The sequence below is a fragment of the Acipenser ruthenus genome, chromosome 3 (genome assembly GCF_902713425.1).
Source record: "Acipenser ruthenus chromosome 3, fAciRut3.2 maternal haplotype, whole genome shotgun sequence".
In the NCBI taxonomy this organism is placed as follows: domain Eukaryota; kingdom Metazoa; phylum Chordata; class Actinopteri; order Acipenseriformes; family Acipenseridae; genus Acipenser; species Acipenser ruthenus.
The window spans coordinates 99,890,227-99,906,747 of NC_081191.1; the positions used below are offsets into that span (position 1 = coordinate 99,890,227).

The following is a 16,521-nucleotide window of genomic DNA, read 5'->3' on the forward strand; positions in this document are numbered from 1 at the left end:
AATAAAGATTACATTTTAAAAAAGACAAACTTTGGTCCTGATGACATTACTGATCCTAGTTCATTGAGAGGACCAAGATCTTTGATAAGAGACTTATAATCAGAAGCTTGACAGAAATCTCACCTATTCAGCCTTTCCCAAAATGACAAACATCTCCTTTATTTCTTTGTGATTGAAACAGCACCCATTAACAGTTGCCTGATCAACCTTGAAGAATGACAGGCTTGGAAACACTAACACTCTGTTTCCTCCATCTTAAGGCTTATTCACACTGCGATAGAGATACTTTTCACACCAGTGGCAAGTGATGTAATAGGCGAATCGTACGAATCACCTCTGATTGGTCTTTGGTCAGTTCCCTGGCTGCCGTGCAACAAAATCGCAAAAATAGACACCAATCCTATTTTTTTTTTTTTTGCATCGCTTCAGTCATTCTGTCACATTGCAGGCAGTGTGAATGTTTTGTATCAAAACTACATGTTCTATTTATTTGCAAAATGTATTCATTTATTGTCATGCCGCGGTGTTTCGTACCACAGATTCGCTTGTCGTATCGCATTCCTGTGTGAATAGGCCAATCAACTGAGTCAGTGTTGGCGCGCATTGCATTATGGGCGAAATCAAATGGAGAGGAGAAAGCTGAGCACGGTAGTTATTGGCAGCATCAGAGTGTGGGAGTACTGAATACAGAGACATCCTGTGTGCCTGTCCCTCATTCGGTGTGTCACATTTACTCTGCATTTATATGTATATAAATATAAACATCCGAACATCAGAAAATGGATTTAAAAACTATGATGTCATAGCAGCCTTCCTGAACCCTTCATATGGAATGAACAACATACATCGACTTCCAGCAGGCTAAAGACAGTGTCACTTATGCACTGACACTTATTCATTGACACTTCAGTACAAAAAGTGGGCATTCCAGGTTTCCCAGGATGCTTAGAACACATCATTGTGATCTGGCAACAAATTCGATCAGCTAAAAATGAGAGGAAGGAGCTCCATGTGACATTCCTGGATTTAGCTAATGCATATGGTTCAGTGCCACATGAACTTCTTTGGGCAGCATTTGATTTTTTCAGTGTACTGATGACAATAACAAATTTAGTGAAAGCCTATTTTGGAGATTTGCAATTTATTTTTCAACTTCAGAATTCAGAACTACATGGCAATGCCTAGAAGTTGGAATAATGGCAGGATGCACCATTTCTCCACTGGCTTTTACCATGGCAATGGAAGTAATCATTAGGGCATAAAAATGGGTAGTCAGAGGAGAGAGCTTGGCTTCTGGAATGCGACTACCACCAATTCGAGCATACATGGATGACATGGCAACCATGACTACAACAGTAGCCTGCACCAATCAGTTATTGGGCAAATTAACCAATAACATTGAATGGGCACGAATGCAATTCAAGCCCACTAAATCAAGGAGCAGCTCTATAATTAAAGGTAAAGTAGTAGATAAAATGTTGTACATTAATACTGAGGCAATACCAACAGTGTCTGAGAAGCCAGTGAAGAGTCTTGGGAGATGATACAACGGGGATCTAAATGACACAGTTTGTGTGGAAGACGTTAGACAACAAGCAGTGGAAGGGTTGAAGAGCATAGACAGCAGCGCTCTACCAGGCAAACTAAAACTCTGGTGCTTTCAGTTTGGTCTACTGCCAAGGCTGCTGTGGCCACTGATTGTGTACGAGGTTTCTTTGACAACAGTAGAGAAGCTGGAAGCTTTAATCAGTTCATACATCAGGAAATGGTTGGGAGTTCCACGCTGCCTAAGGAGATTGGGGCTTTATGGTAAAGGAATACTGCAGCTACCAGTCTCCGCTCTAACGACAAATGCGTAAGGAAGGCAGCACCTGTGTAGAAAACTGGAAGAAAGTGGGTGGCAAACAAAGTCGTGGAAGATGCAAAGGCTGCCCTTCAAGTTCAACATGGAAGAGGGGGTCTTGGTCTCAGGTCAGTGTTCATCACCTGCAACATTAAGGCACATTTTGACAAGATGTAAGGTGGCTCTTGGCCAAGGACGGTTTACTTGGCGCCATGACCAGGTGCTGCGATGTTTGGCCATAGCATTGGAAGACATTGGAAGCATAATATGACCAATAAGTTGCCACCAGTTCCATCAAAACAAAAGACAACATTCCTCCGCCCAGGAGAGCAACCACCAAGAAAAGGTGTTAAAACCAATCCTTGCCCAGGACAACTGGAAGCTGCTAGAGACTGGAAAATACTGGCAGATGGTGGTCAACGGCTTATTTTTCCACCTGAGATTTCCACCACTAACCTTCGACCACATATTGTCTTGTGGTCTCGATCAGCATGCCTTGTTCACCTGGGTTAACAGTGCCATGGGAGGATGCTGTAGATGAGGCGTATGAGACGAAGAAACTGCGGTATGCTCAACTAGCCGCTGAAGTGGAACAGCGAGGATGGAGAGTCCGGGTTTACCCAGTGGAGCTGGGTTGTCGAGGATCTGTGGCACACTCTACAACCTGGTTTTTCAAAACGCGAATGGATGGAGACACAGATGGATCACATTAGTTTACTGTAAAGCTACGTCTTTGTTGGTGCTTATCTTGGCGAGAGCCCAGTTCAAATCAGCATGAAGTTTTAACATCTACTCTCTGTAATGGAAATCACCAGTTCTAACACTACCTGTAGTCACTTTGAGAAGCCCTTCAGAGTCCACACTGTTGCTTCAGACACCAGAATAGGGCACTGTTAATGCAACAGGACAGCAAAGCTAATGACAAAGTAATGGCCTATGTAAGTAGGACATTCCATCAGGCTGAGCAACCATCCTCCACTTCAAAAAAGGAATGTTTGTCCATGATCTGATAAGTATGTTGGTGTTTAAGACTTCAAGAGTTTTATTTTAACATTGTCCACAAAACCTGGGAAGCAGAACTAACTGATGCATCATGTTTTTGCAGCTTTCCCATGCTTTTCCCATGGGAATACTATGCATTTGCTATAGTTTATCTTATGTTTATTAATATACTTTGCTGGCCTTTACAATGTTTACCTATGCTTTAACTTATGCTTTATTACACTTTGTTATGGTAAACCTTTGTAAGACACTTTCCAGGAACCCGACACAATGAGCAAGGGAACCATGCTGTGATAAACTGTCTTGTTGTTTTGGAAGATATTACTGGGCCCATGCTAGCTCACTTTAAATTGTCAGAGAATATGGAAGCTGAAAGTGAACACCCTAAATTCTGTGTTCTAGATGGACTACTGTATGAAGAAGCCTATTCTAGAACTAACCAGTATAAAGTCTGTGCTTCAGACCTTGTTGGGCACCCTGCTGAGATGTTGCCATGACATCTACAGTCTGGTCACCTGGGAGTCACAAAAACACTTCCATGACTGTGCCAATTAGTTTTCTGGTCTGGTGAAGTCTTCTACAATCTGCCAAATTACTGAATTGTGCCAACTGAACCCATGTGTGCATTGTGAAGTGGATCACGGCGCTCAACCAATTCTGTGCCGCCCCCTGGGAGCTCCCGTCAATGGTCGGAAGTGAAATAGTCTGGACTCGAGCGGGCGATCTCCAGGCTATAGGGTGCATCCTGCACTCCATGCGGAGCGCCTTTACTCGATGTGCCACTCGGGAGCCCCCCCCCATTTGCCAGCATCTTGTTTAAAATATCAGTGAGGATTGTGGATACAGTTCGATGTCTTACCAATGCACTGACCATACAAAATAGTACAACATCTCTAAACTATAGACTGACAAGAAGTGCGAGAGGCTGGCATTGTGAATACAACTTATTGACTTACTATACTTTAATTTGCTATTTTTAAACTGGGTTTCCTGTTGCTTTCTCAAAAAAAAAAAATTGGTACAGTTGACATGTGTACAGAAGTATAGTTTGTCAAATGTCAATACTGTGATTATGTTTTAAAAAAAAAGAAATCACATAACATTATGGCAAATCTAAAATTGTGGCTGCCATTTATTAATTGTAGTTTGCTCATATTCCTACCATATCTAAAAACTACAGAAACTGTCATCAATTGCAAAATGCTCCCAATTATCCCATTAAGTGCCATTGCCCTAATTTGAGGACAGGCTACAATGTAATTTTTCGAAGCATTTTTAACTGGCCTCTATCTGTTATTTACGTTTTCTCTTTAACTATATTGTTATGATAACTTACTCTAATTGAATAAATCTAAATGTATCGAATGACATAAATACAGCTTGGGATCTGATTATTTCAAAGAAGAATTAATTTGGCACTTAATGGGTTAACATGCCGTTTACTGCACCATAGACATGGGGGCGTGTTGTGAAATAATTTTTAAAAATCATTAAAATTGACTGTGAGATCAAAATAAAAGCCTCACTTTTTCTGATCCATGATAGAAGATGGAAATGACTGTAGAACAATACTTGTGCTGAAACTGAAACATATTTTTAAATCTTCGCTAAGGAACCTTTGCCTGTTCTTTATACTTAACCGAATAAATGTATACGTTTTCCAGACAATTTTTACATCACGCACTGTAACAGAAAATGGGTGCCGCGAGTAGATGACGCATCACAAAGGCGAATATTAAAAAGAAGTGTTAAATAAATAAGGCTATTGTAAATATTTCCCACTTGGCTATCTATTCATTGTTAATTTTTAATTTGACTTGTTGCCCTGTTTTAACTAACATAACCATAACACAGCTAAACAAAGTCTGCCAAAGTAAATTAGAAACGAATGTCTTATGATAATGATTTCCCTTCTGTTTTCCTGCAGTTTACTCATTTAGGTAAATAAGTCAACTCAATATGTTGTTTAATAGCTTTTGTTCAGATTTGAATGTTTTCTATTGCTCTTTTGTATTTATCCCTGGTGTACATGAACTGGTTGTTACATGAAACTACTGTATTAGGTGATTAGTTACTTTAAGAATTATTATTACTACTGGAATAAACTAGTACAAATTGTTTGAGAACTATAATATGTTTGTCACCAGAATACATCACATAACTAAATCTGCATTACTACAGACAGTGCCCACTTTAATACAGAATTCATTTTTTTGCACATGTTTTAACAGACAGTACAACTCATACTGGCGATAAATTAAACACCGCAAAATCTTAATGCACAACTGTTTCAGTGGTTTACGCCCCCTTATGCAAACCAACTTGCGTGATTCCTGACCACTGACGTTGTCAGTAGAATAAAACGAGAAAGTCTGTCCGTTGAAGGCTGAGTGCAGCTACAGTCATCTGGATTTAGTCAGCGAAGTTTCATTTGGTCTTTTTATTTAGAAAGCAACATCATTTTAAAACGGCATATTTTCAAAACTGTTCTAATAATATTGTTTTAAATACCGCAACACATCCCGTGGTCTGTTTGAATTCTATTGGGATGGCTAGATGTGGAAGCCGTACAGACTGCATAAAAAAGCCAATCTGCGCAGCTTTTTATAAATTGGGGCATTTTGTAGGATCACATCCCTGGTGGTTTCTAGTGATCCCTTTGCTGGTCTCCGGTGGTCTGGGGACAGGCTTTTATTTTCTGAAGGAGTATGAAGCAAACGACATCGAAGACCAGTTTACTCCCTTGGATGGCGCTGCAAAGGGAGAGCGAGACATTGTACAGAAATACTTCCCTCAGAATGATTCGGACTTGTCCAGCCAGCGGCTCTACACAGAGGGGACATACGCTTCCCTTATTGTCGTTTCCAAAGATAATATTTTAACAGAAACGGCATTTAAAGAACTAATTGAACTAGACAACATTGTTAAAAACATAACTTCAGACAATAATACATATTTAGACCTGTGTGCTAAAACAAACAACACATGTGTTCCAAATGCGATATTAGAAATAATTAATTACAATGCCAGCGAAATAGCAGATATTAATCTTACCTACCCCGTGTACAAATCTAAGATATTTCTTGGAACGACTGTTGGCGGGGTGGATAAAAGTGATCAAAACCTAGTTTATGGAGCACAAGCAATTAGACTAGTTTACTATTTAAGAGACGAGAAAACTGCAAAAAGCTGGCTGGAAGAATTTCTGGAGGTACTTTCTAAAATAGAGTCTTCTGATAGTATTAAGGTAAGTTTTTCAGGCGTTTTCGGGGTTGTGTGGGATTGTTAGTACCATTTTTCTATTTTGAGTTTAATGACAATGTTTAACTAGTTTAGCTGCTTTTAAAATTACGTATGTAAACATTATGCTGTGTGCGTTTCGATCTGGAACGTTGAAAGAAATGAACAAGCGAATAACACGACGCATTGTTTCATGTGCCAATATTGGTTATAATAATTATATTATAATAAGTTTAATGCTGATTATAATCAGTTTTAATGAGTTTGAAAGCTTTTGATTAGGGGCTCGTTGAAACCCAGGTCTATAGCAAGTTTTATTCTGATGAAATAACCAGACCATGTGCAATTCATGAGATCATGTACACAGTATCACAAACGCATAGCTAAAAAGTAGGACTCGTTTATATGTGTTGCTAAAAAGCAGGTCTCATTTATATTTGCTGCTAAAAAGCGTCATGCATTATTAGTGTTTAAGTAATGACCTGCACATATTGTATGAACACTTTTATTGTTTACAGGTATCTTATTTTACTTCAGTATCAAGGCAACAGGAGTTTGAAGAAAATCCTAGGAAAGTGGTCCCATTGTTTTCCATCACGTATTTCCTTGCCATTTTCTTTTCAATTGTATCCTGCATGAGGTATGTTATATTAACACAGTACCATTGGTATACAGAGGTTAATTACCTTAATAATGTATTCATTTGTATATCAACACAATGAAAACTCATGTTAATGTTACAAAACTAGAACCAAACAACACGTGTTATATTTCAGGTCCTCTTAAGCACTCACCATGTGTCTTGTATCTCATTTTGTAACGTTAACATGATGTTTTTCTCCTTTACAAAAAACAGGAGTTCGTTAAGAAAAAATGTAGGGAACGCTTTGAAAATATGGCCCCATGTTTCTTAATTTAGTGTTTATATACACTGAAATGTGTTGAATGTTTTTTTTTCATTAATACTTTTACAATCTGTACATGTTGGAAAATGATTTTTTTTTTTTAGCAATTTCCCTAATATTAAAAAAAAAAAAATCGTCATATTGCTATTTATTAAGTATGTTCATATTCATATGATTATGATGTTATTGCACTGATGTCAAAGTTTTTTGGAAGTGTGCGATAACAAGAGGTATGACTATAGGGGTGGGTCAATTCCAATTTGGATGATTAAAACAGTACCGCACTGTACGTGACATCATTTAGCAAAGAACTGCTACCAATATATATATATATATATATATATATATATATATATATATATATATATATATATATATATATATATATATATATATATATACACATAATTATGAAGTCCTGTGAATATTTTGTTTAGGTTTGACTGTGTGAGAAATAAAGTCTGGGTGGCCATCATTGGAGTCCTGTCAGCAGGTTTAGGGGTGCTATCAGGTTTCGGGATGTTGCTGTACTGTGGAATGCCGTTCGCTATGACTGTGGCTAACGCCCCCTTCCTGATCCTCGGTAAGAAGCCGGTACAGTGTTTGTGATTTTATGTTAATATGTCGTGTGTAGGGTGTCTCTTAAGAAAGTGTACAAACGAGAGGCCATTCGGCCCATCTTGCTCGTTTTGTTGTTAGTATCTTATTAATCCCATAATCTCATCAAGCAGCTTCTTGAAGGTTGCCTATCTCCCATATGGTATATATAATGCTCATTTTGTATTGCCTGTGTGCAGTACCTTACACTTTTCTGTATTAAATGTCATTTGCCATGTGTCTGCCCAGTTCTGAATGCTGTCTAGATCGTTTTGAATGCTGTCGATCTTTGCTGAGAAATCATTTTTAACGGTTTTGAGCAGTCAGAACCCAGTCCAAACTGCATTAGATGATATTCGTTTCTAATAACAATGACGACATAACAACGTATTAACTTATTATTCCATTACGCTAGAGTATTTTTTCATGGTAAAAAAGACTTATTTCACGCCATTTCACAGTCTAAAAACAACAAAATATTTAATGATTAAACATAATATTTATTAAAGAAGAAAAAACAGCAGTGTCATGTTCAAAATGTATAATTTTCTCTAGTTATTGTATATTTCAGTGCTTGCCAGGAAAACAGTAAATGAAAAATAATTTACCGGAAGCCAACTAAACTCTGTCAGGTTCCTAAATGCAGTGTAAACTGCGTAACCGGTAGTGAGTCAATAAGCCAAATGTTTGCTGTATTTATTTTTAAGTGATAAATATGTATATTTACACAATTCTTTCAGAAATACGAATTCCATGATAACCGTGTAATAATTATAACTAGCCTTTTAAAATACCGTACACTGGGAAATGAACGTATATCCAGTAACGTGCATGGTGAGGGTGCTCAGTGCTGCCCTCTGGTGTGACAGCCTTGTTATTATTATTATTATTATTATTATTTATTTCTTAGCAGACGCCCTTATCCAGGGCGACTTACAATCGCAAGCAAATACAAATACATTCAAGTGTTACAATATAAGTCATACAATAAGAACAAGAAATACAATAATTCTCAAGTGTGACAAATCACAATTCAATAATACAGCAGATAATAGTGAAAGTTACATCAGGATATGATTAAATAGTGATAGTTACATCAGGATATGATTAAATACAAAATACTACAGATTAAACACTTGGCAGATTACAATATTCTGAGGTACAGGATTAAATGCAGTAAAATAGGGGGCAGATAAGAGCAAAATAAAGCATATTTAAATGAAGGGTGATAGTGTCCCAGGATACAACAGAGGAGTTCTACAGGTGCTGTTTGAAGAGGTGAGTCTTAAGGAGGCGCCGGAATGTGGTCAGGGACTGGGCAGTCCTGACATCTGTAGGAAGGTCGTTCCACCACTGCGGAGCAAGGGTGGAGAAGGAGCGGGCTCGGCAGGCAGGGGAGCGTAGCGGAGGTAGAGCCAGTCTTCTAGTGCAGGCGGAGCGGAGAGGTCGAGTGGGGGTGTAGGGAGAGATGAGGGTCTGGAGGTAGCTGGGTGCAGTCTGATCAAGGCATCTGTAGGCTAGTACAAGAGTCTTGAACTGGATGCGAGCGGTGATCGGGAGCCAGTGGAGCGAGCGGAGTAGTGGAGTAGCGTGGGCGAAGCGAGGTAGAGAGAACACCAGGCGAGCAGCAGAGTTCTGGATGAGCTGGAGCGGACGGGTGGCGGACGCAGGGAGGCCAGCCAGGAGGGAGTTGCAGTAGTCTAGGCGGGAGAGTACCAGGGCCTGGACCAGGAGCTGGGTAGCATAGTTGGTGAGGAAGGGTCGGATTCTTCGGATGTTGCTCAGGAAGAATCGGCAAGTGCGTGCCAGAGTGGAGATGTGCTGGGAATAAGAGAGGCAGGGGTCCAGGGTGACTCCAAGGTTCTTAGCTGAGGAAGAGGGAGAGAGTGTGGTAGATTCCAGAGGAACAGAGATAGAGAGATCAGAGGAGGGGGAGGAGGAGGGAAAGAAAAGGAGGTCAGATTTAGAGAGGTTGAGTTTGAGGTGATGCGAGTGCATCCAGGAGGAAATAGCAGACAGACAGGTAGAGATACGGGAGGAGATGGTGGAGTCAGAGGTGGGGAAGGAGAGGAAAATCTGAGCATCATCAGCATAGAAATGGTATGAGAAACCATAGGATGCGATGAGGGGGCCCAGGGAGCGGGTGTAGAGAGAGAACAGGAGAGGACCCAAGACTGACCCTTGGGGGACTCCAGTTAAGAGAGGGTGAGGTGTGGAGGTTGCTCCACGCCAGGTTACCTGGTAAGTGCGGTTGGAGAGGTAGGAGGAGAACCAGGCCAGAGCAGTGCCAGAGATCCCCAGGTCAGCAAGAGATGATAGTAGAATAGAGTGATCAACAGTGTCAAAGGCAGCAGAGAGGTCGAGGAGAATTAGGACAGAGGAGAGAGAGGCAGCTCGGGCACACTTAAGTGAGTTGGTGACAGACAGAAGGGCGGTTTCAGTGGAGTGAGCGGAGCGGAAGCCAGATTGGAGAGGGTCAAGCAGAGAGTGGTTGGACAGGAAAGCAGAGAGCTGGCGGTGTACAGTCCGCTCGAGGGTTTTGGAGAGGAAGGGTAGGAGGGAGACAGGACGGTAGCTCTGGAGGGAGGTGGGGTCGAGGGTAGGTTTTTTGAGGAGGGGAGTGATAGAGGCTTTTTTGAAGGCAGAGGGGAAGATGCCAGAAAGTAGAGAGGTGTTGAGGAGGGAGGAGATGAAGGGGAGTAGAGCAGGAGCAGCAGCTTGAAAGAGGTGAGTGGGGAGGGGGTCCAAGGCACACGTGGTGGGTTTGTGACCCTGGAGCAGGGAGGAGAGGTCAGAGTCTGAGAGGGGCAAGAAGGTGGAGAAGGAGGGCGAGTTAGTAGGGGATGTAGTGGGTGTAGGGGTTGGAGCAGGAGGGGGTGCGGGGGAGGGAGAGGTGTTAAAGAGTTTGCGGATATCTGAGATTTTAGAAGAGAAGAAGGAGGCAAAGTCGTCAGGGGAGATAGAGGAGGGAGGAGGAGGGGGGGGAGGGTTTAGGAGGGAGGAGAAGGTAGAGAATAGTTTACGTGGGTTGTTAGTGGAGGCTTGGATTACAGATTGGAAATAAGCACATTTAGCAGAGGAGAGAGTAGAGGAAAAGGAGGATAGAAGAGTGCGGTAAAGTTCTAGAGCAGCAGGGAGTTTGGTTCTCTTCCATTTCTTTTCAGCAGATCGCAGTGTGATTCTTGCCGAGCGGAGCACAGAGGAGAGCCAGGGATGGGGAGGGGAGGGGCGAGCAGGTCGGGAGGTGAGGGGACAGAGGGAGTCGAGGGAGGAGGTGAGTGAGGAGAAGAGGGTGGAGGTAGCAGAGTCTACGGAGAGTTGTGAAAAGGAGTCGATAGGAGGGAGGTGAGAGAGAGCAGTGGAGGCAAGTACAGAGGGGGAGAGAGAGCGGAGGTTACGGCGAGAGGTGACAGTGGGGGTAGGAGGAGCAGGGAGAGGGGGGAGAGACAGAGAAAAAGAGATGAAATAGTGATCAGAGAGGTCCAGGGGGGTGACAGAGAGGTTGGAGGGGCAGCAGGCCCTGGAGAAGGTGAGGTCCAGTTGACGGCCAGCTTTGTGGGTAGGAGGGGACGGAGAGAGACAGAAGTTGAAGGAGTGAAGGAGAGGGAGGAATCCAGCAGAGTGGCTGGGGTTGGAGAGATGGATGTTGAAGTCACCCAACAGGACAGTCGGGGTAGACAGAGAGGGGAGGGAGGAGAGTAGATAGTCTAGTTCATCCAGAAAGTGAGTGAGAGGCCCAGGGGGGCGGTACAGAACAATGAGCAGGAGTTGACAGGGAGAGGTTAGTTGGACTGCATGAAATTCAAAGGTAGTGACAGAGAGGGAGGTGAGATCGGAGGGGACAGAAAAGAGTAAGGAGGGAGAGAGGAGAAGACCCGTCCCACCTCCCCGTCCGGTGAGACGCGGGGTATGGGACAGGACGTAGAGAGAGGACAGGGCAGCAGGAGTAACAGTGTTATCAGGGGACAGCCAGGTTTCAGTGAGAGCAAGGAAATCGAGCGAGAGGTGGGAGGCAAAGGCAGAGATGAAATCAGCTTTGTTAGCAGAAGAGTGACAGTTCCAGAGTGCACCAGAGAGTGTGCGGGAGGGGGGGAGAGGCAGAGAAATGAGGTTAGAGGGGTTGGAGGAGCAACAGCGGAGGGAGGGCAGAGGACGAGGACGGGAGGACAGAACAGGGATGTGAGAGACAGTCATAGCAGGACAAGCAAGACAAAAGGCACAGTAGGAGCAGTGGGGTGGAGGATACAGACCTGACTAGTAGATGGCTTCTTCCAGAGCGCTGTTAGGTTCGGATCTAGTCGAACAGCGTCTCAGCGCAGGCCTCCCCTCGCTGGACTCCCACAGCTAGACTCCCGGCTCTTTTGTTGAGGCTCTTCTGTTGGCTGGCGCTTCGTGCTGGCGCTAAAATAAGCTGCTTGAATAAATGTTGTTACCCCTGCTTGGCAAAAGAACCAACTAAACTGTGTGGAAACCAATCAAATAGCAAAATCAACTGCTAATCAGTTTTGGGTTCTCTTTCTGTTATTCAAAGTGTCAAGATAGCCACAGAAGGGGATCGTTTTGTTCAGAGGTACCTGGGGCATAATATAAATGGCTTTGAAGTAATACAAAAATCGTATTGCGTGCTGGTAGGTTACTCTTGTAAGAGTTAAGATTCACACGGTGATTGCACGCGCTAATCCAGAAATCACAATAAAGTGGACAGTTGGGTATGATTTATATTTTAAGCATATACTTTATTGGATTATATTAAAATATTACGGTATAATTGTATTCTGAATACCAATATGAAATATCCATAGAAACACATAAATCCACTATTTCAAATGTATATTAGGTTATACAGTACAAAATAAAATACAGTAATAAATATGTACAAAAAATTATAATATTGTAGCATTATTGTGTTTTGTGAACTTTTCACTTTTTAACATTGTGTTTTTTCTAGGGATTGGAGTTGATGACATGTTCATTATGATCTCCTGCTGGCAGCAAACCAAGGTTCATGATTCAGTGGAAGATCGCTTGGCAGAGACGTATAAAGATGCAGCCGTCTCCATCACCATCACCACTCTAACTGATGTCTTGGCTTTCTACATAGGCATCATGACACCCTTCCGATCTGTGCAGTCGTTTTGCCTCTACACAGGCACTGCAGTTCTGTTCTGCTATCTGTACAACATAACATTCTTTGGAGCTTTCTTGGCTCTCAATGGAAAAAGAGAAAAGAGCAACAGGCACTGGCTGACGTGCATGAAGGTGGAGCAGGACTGTCCTGCAGGACGCTCTACAGGGTACAGCATGTGCTGTGTAGGAGGGGCGTACGACGCAAACACAGACTGTGAGAAAGAGCAGCCAGTGAATCTGTTCTTTAAGAAGTACTATGGCCCTTTCCTTACAAACACATGGACCAAAGTGTTTGTGGTGTTGCTGTATGGTGGGTACCTGGCTAGCAGTATTTATGGGTGTCTTCAGATGCAGGAAGGTATAGACCTTCGAAATCTGGCATATGACGGTTCGTATGTTGTTAACTACTATGATGATGAGGATGCTTATTTTTCAGAGTATGGACCAAGAGTTATGGTTGTTGTTACAGAACAAGTCGAATATTGGAATAAGGAGGTCCGTAAAGATATTGAAAGTTGTTTGAAAGTACTTGAAAATCACTTGTATGTTGATGCAAGCCTGTCTGTTTCATGGCTAAGAGTATATGAGAATGTTTCTAAATTACTAAATATCAACTTAGATAATGAAACGGTATTTAAAGACAATTTAAAGTTAATTCTTCCAACCTTTAAACAAGACATTAGTATCTCTAATGATAATATTATTGCCTCCCGTTTCTTTATTCAGACCACAAACATTACCACTCCAATCAAGGAAAAGAACATGCTAGATGAGCTGAGAGAGGATGTAAAGAACTGTGTAGTCCCAGTACTGGTTTATCACCCAGCATTCATCTACTTTGACCAGTATGCAGTCATAGTCTCTAACACGATACAGAATATTGCAGTAGCAACTGCAGTAATGTTGGTCATTGCCCTCCTATTGATTCCCAATCCTCTTTGCTCTTTGTGGGTAACGTTTGCCATCGGATCTGTCATTGTTGGTGTTGCTGGCTTCATGGCTTTCTGGAATGTTAAGTTAGACTCCATATCGATGATCAATCTGGTCATCTGTATAGGCTTCTCTGTAGACTTTTCTGCACATATTTCCTACGCATTTGTGTCAAACAGCAAACATGATGTAAATGAGAAGGCCATTGATGCGCTCCATACTCTGGGTTACCCTATAGTCCAGGGGGCTGTTTCTACCATACTGGGTGTCATTGTTCTGGCTGCAGCTGAAAGTTACATCTTCAGGACATTTTTCAAGATCATGTTCCTGGTCATTTCTTTTGGGGCTCTTCACGGAATTGTTTTTATTCCAGTGTTCCTGACCTTCTTCGGGGTTTGTAGCAAGACAGGAGAGGTCACCAGTGATGAAAAGATTGTTGTTACTGGGATGACCATTAAGAATGGGCATTGTGTTGAAGTAACATATAATACAGGCATATCTTTTAAATACCCTGTGATAGTTAATACCCCCAATCTAAAACAAGAAGGTGGTGTTGACCCAGCTCCTATTAGAGACCTCTCTTACAAAGAGAAAGTACAGGGACTGCAAGCAACTGGTCAGTTGGATTTGGACTGTCCATGTTCTTAGTAAATGGCAACTAGCAATGCACAGCTGACAAATGAAAAATTCAGCTAATGGCTTTTACCATTGACTCAGTGTAGGATTCCTCCCCACCAGATTCTGTTTTTTTGCCAGGGTTTTGGAGAGGTGGTGGTATTTTGTAATTAGAACATGTATGCAAAGTCAGTGACATCTGGTAATTGGCTACTGAATTATGAGTAAGGCTGTCATTATTGCATGGTTATCACATATTTCACGACTGCCCATTGCCCTGCTTAATTCTGGGTCAAAAGCGTCTGTACTGTATTATTAAGTGTTTTTGTTGTCGTTGTTTCTTTTGTTAACATTTATTATGAATATTTGTGTGTTTACGATGACACGAATATTCCACTTTTGAAAGTCTGTGCTCTTACTTTCTAGTACGCACTTATGAAAACACTGCATGTTAAAAGATGAACAGCTTATCATATTTCAAAGGGACATCATTTGGATCTAATTAAATGTTTTTAATGTTTTTTTTTTGATAATTACATTTCTAAACAACACATTTGTGATGAAATGCCATGTTTTGTTTTGTGAGTCTATTTAAACAACATTTTTGGCAAACAAGTTCAGTTGTAAAATGTACTGAATATGTATTTGAAGCACTTGTATTCTCATAAAAAAATATTGTTGTCACTTGTATTAATAGTTTTATATATATATATAACCAAACTTGTTCCGGTTACAGAAAATATAACCAGAACTTTTGAGGATAAACATACCATGCAATGATATTCTGGTGAACATGCATGTTTCAAATGTGATATTTACACACTTGTCTAAATATAAAATGTGTTATCATTTAAAATACTATAGTTTCTGGTACTCAACACATTGGCTCATATTTATTTTGTAATTTGCCAACTGAAAAGCTAAAAGATTATAATCAAACCTCCAGAGTGGTGAAATGATTAAATCTTTAATAATCAGGTTTGATATAATTGTAGTAATGTAGCCTCATAAATAACATTGTATATTGAGTTGATATATACTTATATATAATGTAAGTGTGACATGCAGATGGACGGATGTACAAGCTGCAACACCTCCCCATATAACCCCACAATCATACGGTCCCAAAAATGTCTGCTAAATAATGGTAATGCCAAGTTTATCACAATTGCATAAGTGGTTTCCCAGGCGGTTTGTTTTAGCACGAAGGTCTGCATACAGACAAGTTCAATTATTTGACAAAAGGTAAGAACATAATATTCTCTCACTTCTGTATATGTATATAACATATAATTGTATGTGTGTTTTATTGCTGATTATATATATATATATATATATATATATATATATATATATATATATATATATATATATATATATGTGTGTGTTTTATTTTATGTGTTTTATTTGCTGATTATATATTTCTATGTGTTTTTTATCATGTAAAGCGCTTTGTGGCGACCCCCGGTAAAAGCGCTATACAAAAATAAAGATTGATTGATTAATTGATAAGAACATAAGAAAAACATAAGAAAGTTTACAAACGAGAGGAGGCCATTCGGTCCATCTTGCTCGTTTGGTTGTTAGTAGCTTATTGATCCCAGAATCTCATCAAGCAGCTTCTTGAAGGATCCCAGGGTGTCACCTTCAACAATATTACTGGGGAGTTGGTTCCAGACCCTCACAATTCTCTGTGTAAAAAAGTGGCTCCTATTTTCTGTTCTGAATGCCCCTTTATCTAATCTCCATTTGTGACCCCTGGTCCTTGTTTCTTTTTCAGGTCAAAAAAGTCCCCTGGGTCGACATTGTTAATACCTTTTAGAATTTTGAATGCTTGAATCAGATCACCGCGTAGTCTTCTTTGTTCAAGACTGAATAGATTCAATTATTTTAGCCTGTCTGCATACGACATGCTTTTTAAACCCGGGAGGGATAATTCTGGTCACTCTTCTTTGCACTCTTTCTAGAGCAGCAATATCCTTTTTGTAACGAGGTGACCAGAACTGAACACAATATTCTAGATGAGGTCTTACTAATGCATTGTAAAGTTTTAACATTACTTCCCTTGATTTAAATTCAACACTTTTCATAATATATCCGAGCATCTTGTTGGCCTTTTTTATAGTTTCCCCATATTGTCTAGATGAAGACATTTCTGAGTCAACATAAACTCCTAGGTTTTTTTCATAGATTCCTTCTTCAATTTCAGTATCTCTGATATGATATTTATAATGCACATTTTTATTGCCTGCGTGCAGTACC

General features: G+C 40.9%; 1 protein-coding gene across 1 annotated transcript; it reads left to right on the forward strand.

The window, feature by feature from the left end:
- The first annotated feature begins 5,251 nt into the window (after nucleotides 1-5,251).
- LOC117394968 (patched domain-containing protein 3-like) lies at nucleotides 5,252-15,506 on the forward strand. Its single transcript, XM_033993759.2, has 4 exons — nucleotides 5,252-6,092; nucleotides 6,604-6,725; nucleotides 7,428-7,573; nucleotides 12,536-15,506. Exons 1-4 carry the CDS (start codon nucleotides 5,394-5,396, stop codon nucleotides 14,290-14,292), a joined length of 2,724 nt encoding a protein of 907 aa, XP_033849650.1. The 5' UTR covers nucleotides 5,252-5,393; the 3' UTR covers nucleotides 14,293-15,506.
- The last annotated feature ends 1,015 nt before the right edge of the window (nucleotides 15,507-16,521 follow it).

Coding starts and splice junctions, on each gene's coding strand:
- LOC117394968 (XM_033993759.2), top strand. CDS start 5,394: ATGGCTAGATGTGGAAGCCGTACAGACTGCATAAAAAAGCCAATCTGC. Junction 6,093..6,603: donor AGTCTTCTGATAGTATTAAG/GTAAGTTTTTCA, acceptor TATTGTTTACAG/GTATCTTATTTTACTTCAGT. Junction 7,574..12,535: donor CGCCCCCTTCCTGATCCTCG/GTAAGAAGCCGG, acceptor TGTTTTTTCTAG/GGATTGGAGTTGATGACATG.